At 31.5% G+C, this 5,476-nt stretch overlaps 1 protein-coding gene across 1 annotated transcript in view; it reads right to left on the bottom strand.

Moving 5' to 3' along the window:
- Positions 1 to 372: 372 nt before the first annotated feature.
- The window catches only part of LOC119579516 (exosome complex component RRP4-like), a 6,352-nt gene continuing 1,248 nt past the window's right edge, over positions 373 to 5,476 (bottom strand). Inside the window, exons 2-7 of the mRNA XM_037927383.1 lie at positions 4,839 to 4,948; positions 3,570 to 3,697; positions 2,639 to 2,773; positions 2,239 to 2,412; positions 1,487 to 1,618; positions 373 to 487 (exon numbers count right to left, since the gene is read on the bottom strand). Of these exons, the coding sequence (XP_037783311.1) occupies positions 416 to 487; positions 1,487 to 1,618; positions 2,239 to 2,412; positions 2,639 to 2,773; positions 3,570 to 3,697; positions 4,839 to 4,948 (751 nt within the window). The 3' untranslated portion in view covers positions 373 to 415. The remainder of the gene's footprint in view (positions 488 to 1,486; positions 1,619 to 2,238; positions 2,413 to 2,638; positions 2,774 to 3,569; positions 3,698 to 4,838; positions 4,949 to 5,476) is intronic.

Here is a 5,476-nt window from a genome sequence, read left to right on the forward strand (position 1 = left end):
TAGTTACTAATACTGTGATAAACCTGTAACTTTAAGCATAAACAGTGACTGATAACAATAAAACATTAAATTTTAATTACCACACATTTCTCTTTACATTACAAAATACTGTATAGCTAAAACACCTCAAATTCCAACTAGAACTTTTTCAAAACTTTTCTTGCGCTGGTTAGTATCTGTAAATAATGATGATGGTATTGCATAATGTGGCAAAAAATCTGATTGCATATTTGACATGTATTCTTGTGTGGCGACTGTAAGGTAAATGTAATACTGAAACAGGGTCATTACTACAACGTCAGAATAATGAGCATAAAAATAAAATTATTAATGGCTATATATCAGGTGATGACAGGATAATAATATTAAAAGCAGTTTTCTGATATTATTTTTCCTCAGTACATACAAAACTAATCTACTCGTTCAGCATCTGAACTGTTGCCATAGCAACATCCTGCATAACGTCTGGTTTTAGCAAATCCTTTATCTGCAAAAATAAAATATACATCATTAAAATGTAAAAATATCTAAATATATGCAAAATATAATTTACATAGTGGTTTTCACACCCCAATTTCTGGTCCATTTATATGAAAATACCTGAATGAAAAATATTACCATTTGCATTTAGGCCCACACAAAAAGGCCTTACAATAACCAAATATGAACATATACTAAATCTGTGCATAAGAACTTAAACACTAGTGTACCACAAGCTAATGGAATGAATATACATTAATGCTGATTCTCTATTATTACACTTGGTAATGTAATTACCCATTATGAAATATTATATCTATACTATATTCTTTTTCACATTCAACACCCCAAATATATCTAAAATTATCTAATTACATCTTATAAAGTCCAATATACAAAGGCAAAGCACAATAGATTTAAGACTTGCAAAAGCAGTTGACATACTGCTTATCATATACCATTTTTAAACAAAATAAGTATATACAATTTAATGTTGTCCAATAGAAAACCACCCCATCTCTACTAGTTTTTGAAAGAATAACAAAGAAAAATTTAAAAGAAAGAGTAAGACTTCCAAAGGAATCAATTAAAAGAAGTTAAACTGTAATCCTGTTGGCCTTTATATCATATAAAGGCTCATTTCAATTCATACTAGAAACGCTGTTCTCATAGGATTAGACTACTAAACTTGTGTATTTTTGAAAATGTGTATATCTGAAATGCTACACATAGTGTGTAATTCAGTGGTTCACTACCTTTTTCTACTTAATGTCCTGTTTCTCATACCACCTAAGCAGTCACAACAAAGAAAAGAAAAGAAAAGAAATCTGCAATCTGTATAAGCTTTATTAATCTAAATATGTTATGTCTTCATGGTATAATCTTGATATAAGTTTTGATGCCTTGAAAATTAGCCACATATTTCCATGAGGGCTTTGTGACCCATTGGTTGCAAACTACTGATCTAATTTATTATCAAACTTTGCAGAGGTGTGGTAGGACTTACTTCATATTCCTGATCAATAGATATATCAAATGCAGATGTTACACTTGTTGGGGATATCATGATAGAATGTATTGCTAAGAGCTTGATGCAGTTCCGAAGACGTCCAATTGTTTTACGAATATCAACTGGGACCTGTTTGGAATTCATAAAAAGTTAAATTACGATTTCTATGAGCTAAGTATATCAAAGAGCATCTCACTATTATTATTATAAATCTAAGCTTAGCAGGTTTCTTGAAAATAGTGCCAATGTCTCTTTTTCATTGCCAGTTACTGAAGTAAATCTATGCAAATCATTGATTAGAAAAAGAGTATATATGGTAAAAATTAGTTTTTATCAATTTACATTTTTCATAGAAGCATCATTTCAATTTTTCCTACAAATGCACATTTTAATCAGAAGATCAATATAAATATTAAATATTATTGAAAGATATCCTAAAATGAACACAAATTCAGCCAAACTCAAACAGACAGAGGTTCTTCATATTCTGTTATTACTTTTTCTGGGATATGAGATCCCTTACTAAATGAATTCCTATGAAAAAATACAATGTGCATTTTTGTTTAACTGAAAAACAATATTTCAATAATATCTCAAGATCATGATAGGTAAATACTCTCTCTCTCAAAGACTCCTCGAAATATGAAACAAATTTGGTTTTAAATCTACAGATTTTTTTTCTAATATTTTACACAATATTCATGTACTATGTGACTTATAATATGCACAATTAATCATGTGGATTATACCTCTTCAAAGTTGACAGTGTAAGTTGATGCTTGTTCTTGTGGTACTGTTGGAGTAATATACACATATCCATTAGCTCCAAACACAACTCGGGCACCACAAGGGAGGTCATGCATTCTCTGCTTGTCTTGGACAATAAGTGATGGTGATACAGCTAGGAGTGTTCCTTGTGATAGCTACAGGAAGAAAATATATCTTAGATCAAATAACCAAACCCAATTCATAAAATGAATAGTAAAACAAAATCACTGCAGTAATGTCACTTACATGACATTACTGAAAATCCCATATTATCTCTACATACAAGTAAGTCTTTTTTTCTTTACTTTGTTAATGGAAGAGTTAGACAGTGTTATATTTATCTATGAATGAAACTAATGACATGAAATCTCATCACAATACCTTTCCATATTTGATGCTACGAGCAGCCAATCTTAACAATCCATCATCACTAATCTTTTGAACTTCAACACAGACAAGGTCTCCTTCCCGTAGTAATCCTCTCATGCCACGTTCATCCTCCAAATTACTACGACGCTAAAAGAAGGAAAAACAATTACATGTACACACAGCTAGCATAAGTTGGAAACTTTTCCAGTAACTTAGAAACCTAGCAAGCTTAATAATTCTATTAACTCAATGAATCCAGGTGATAGACATCTTCCCAAGAAAAAAATTGGACAAGGAGCAGCTGATAGGAACATTTTGTCATAGCCAACTGTTGCCAAATGTTGGATGAGTGTCATTATAAGTGCACAAAGTGCTTGGAATGAGATCGACTCTGCAGACTTTCAGGAAGGGGTTTGCTTGTAAGTTACTGCAAGATTTCCATCAGTCTGCGAGGGCAAAGTTTACCAGCTATCAACCATGCCTGGGAGAGGGCCGTTTCCAGGGAAGGCATAATGTCCAGAAACTTATTCCTGTCTTCCATTACCCAGTATAAGGTGTGTTTCAGAAAATTTAACACTACAGAAATATAAAAAATAAAATAAATAACATATAGCAAGTTACTGTTACTGTTATTTCACAGAGTATAAACTACCTGGACAGATAATATGGAGTCTGCTCAATCAAAATAGTTTATTATCATTTTGATACATTATAACAAATAAATGTCAAATGTGGAACTCAGAAAAAGCCCAAACAGCAAATGCCTATCTACAGCATTGCAAACAGGAGGCAAGGAGTCTTGATATCACATGTGAGTGTTCATACACTAAAGTTTCATGGAACATGATTCAGCTGCAAATAGTTTAAGGAATGAGACCACCTTCAGTTAACTTGTAAATATGCATTATGCACAGTAAAAGTAAACTCCCAGAAGACTTCATACTTGCTCTCCTCCTGGTAACTGAATGTTTGACAGTCGAAGCTCAGCATCCAGCCTGGAATTAACATCTACTTTCCATCTGTTAGTCTGAACCTGTGTGATACGTCCAACAATAGTGTCACCAACAGCACCTGCAACCAAATATTAATGAACATTAATAAAAAATTAAAAGAATCAAATAGCATTACACTATCTGCAGTTCAAACATTCTCTGATATCAAAGATGAAATGTGGAATTCAAAATGCTGGACTCGTGAATGAACTGTAGAGTAACATAAAAGAAGAATCATCAAATTGTACAAAGTAATGGGAACAATCCATAATTTAAAGAATAATGCTGAATAAAAAATAATAAAACCTTTTCTACTTGAATTTAAGAGGATGTAGCAAAGAAAGGCAACAAGCTTATTCTCAAAAAATAGTTCAGATTCAATCTATCAAACCTAACAAATTATTTCAATCAGACAATTGTACTACATACTAATACAGGAAAATTAAGCTTTTAAAATAGCTTTCACCAAATCATAAACCTATAATGCAGCAGAAACATCCACATAACATGTAAAAGAAAAAAAAGAAAAAAGAAAAAATAAATAAATAAAATAAATAAATAAATTTTTAAAATAAAATATCCTGATCTTAATAATGAACTGTCAAACAAGTCACACTTTAATCATTAATACATATCTCAGATTCCACACTGTGGAATGGTATGTTACAAGACTTTTGTTCCAAAATCTGACATTAAAATTTAAAGCAATTTATCAAACCAAGCTAAGAACAAAGGTCCATTTTTTTTTAATGAAGACGTATTAATAACAAAGAAACATATCTGACATCATCTGAAAGATATTGCAATCACCTTTGATAAATACCAAAATCCCCAACAATATCACATAGCAGAATATCTCAATAATCATATCACTTACAATATACACTACAGAGATTGGAAAGAAACAAATGACAATTATACAAATAAATAGGTGGCAGAAAAAAGGAGGCTCATGAAACATTTTCTAGAATCTACAGGACAGATATCTGATACAGCATAACCAACAACAGCCATTGTAATTATATAGCAAAGATAGATTTCTACGAATGAATAGATAACAACAATGAAACATAATGCAAATAATCATGTTAAAGAAATAGAAAAAATATACAATACAATATTTTACAGAGCTGCATTAAAAAATAATACCTTACAGAATTAAAATTAGACTTAATTCAAATAAACAGAATTAAGAGAATAATGTTTATTACATCACTTGCCTTGATACACTTGCCGCAGGGGGGTGACAGTGATGAGACGATTAACTCGGGTTACATATCCTGCAACTGATGCAACCTGAACTCCTTCTTCCATGTAAGTGCCATGACCCCTAAATAAGCAAATGGAGATATTAATTATCTTTAACTCTGATGTAGTCTGACCACCTCTGCCTACATCTCAAAGCTGAAAGAGTTAGTTATTTAGAAACTGGCAGGTTAATTTGGCTATCCTTAACAATTTAAAAATTTCACAATCTGGCAATCCTGAATCAAACAGCTTTACACTTTACACATCAAGTGTTGGAATTTTCACCTCCAAGCCAAAATATGAATGGATAGACTTTAGAAGGAATTAATTACAACTGCAAACATCAACTAAATCTCATTTTTTCTTCTTTTCTGCCTTGCATTATAACTTATTCTAGTTGAAGGAAACATCACCTTCTTCATATCTAAGTAACTTGATTGCAGTTTGGTGTATCAAAGCACATTAAAGTTAAAGAGCTACTGCTAATACCCTTTACTGATATAAGAAATAATGGATATAGTTTCAGTTTCATACAGCTTTATGGTACACAGTAAACTTTGCCTGTAATGGATAGAACAAAAAGGGAAAAAGAAAAGGAAAAACTACACTC

This window comes from Penaeus monodon, chromosome 12 (assembly GCF_015228065.2).
Source record: "Penaeus monodon isolate SGIC_2016 chromosome 12, NSTDA_Pmon_1, whole genome shotgun sequence".
NCBI classification, from domain to species: domain Eukaryota; kingdom Metazoa; phylum Arthropoda; class Malacostraca; order Decapoda; family Penaeidae; genus Penaeus; species Penaeus monodon.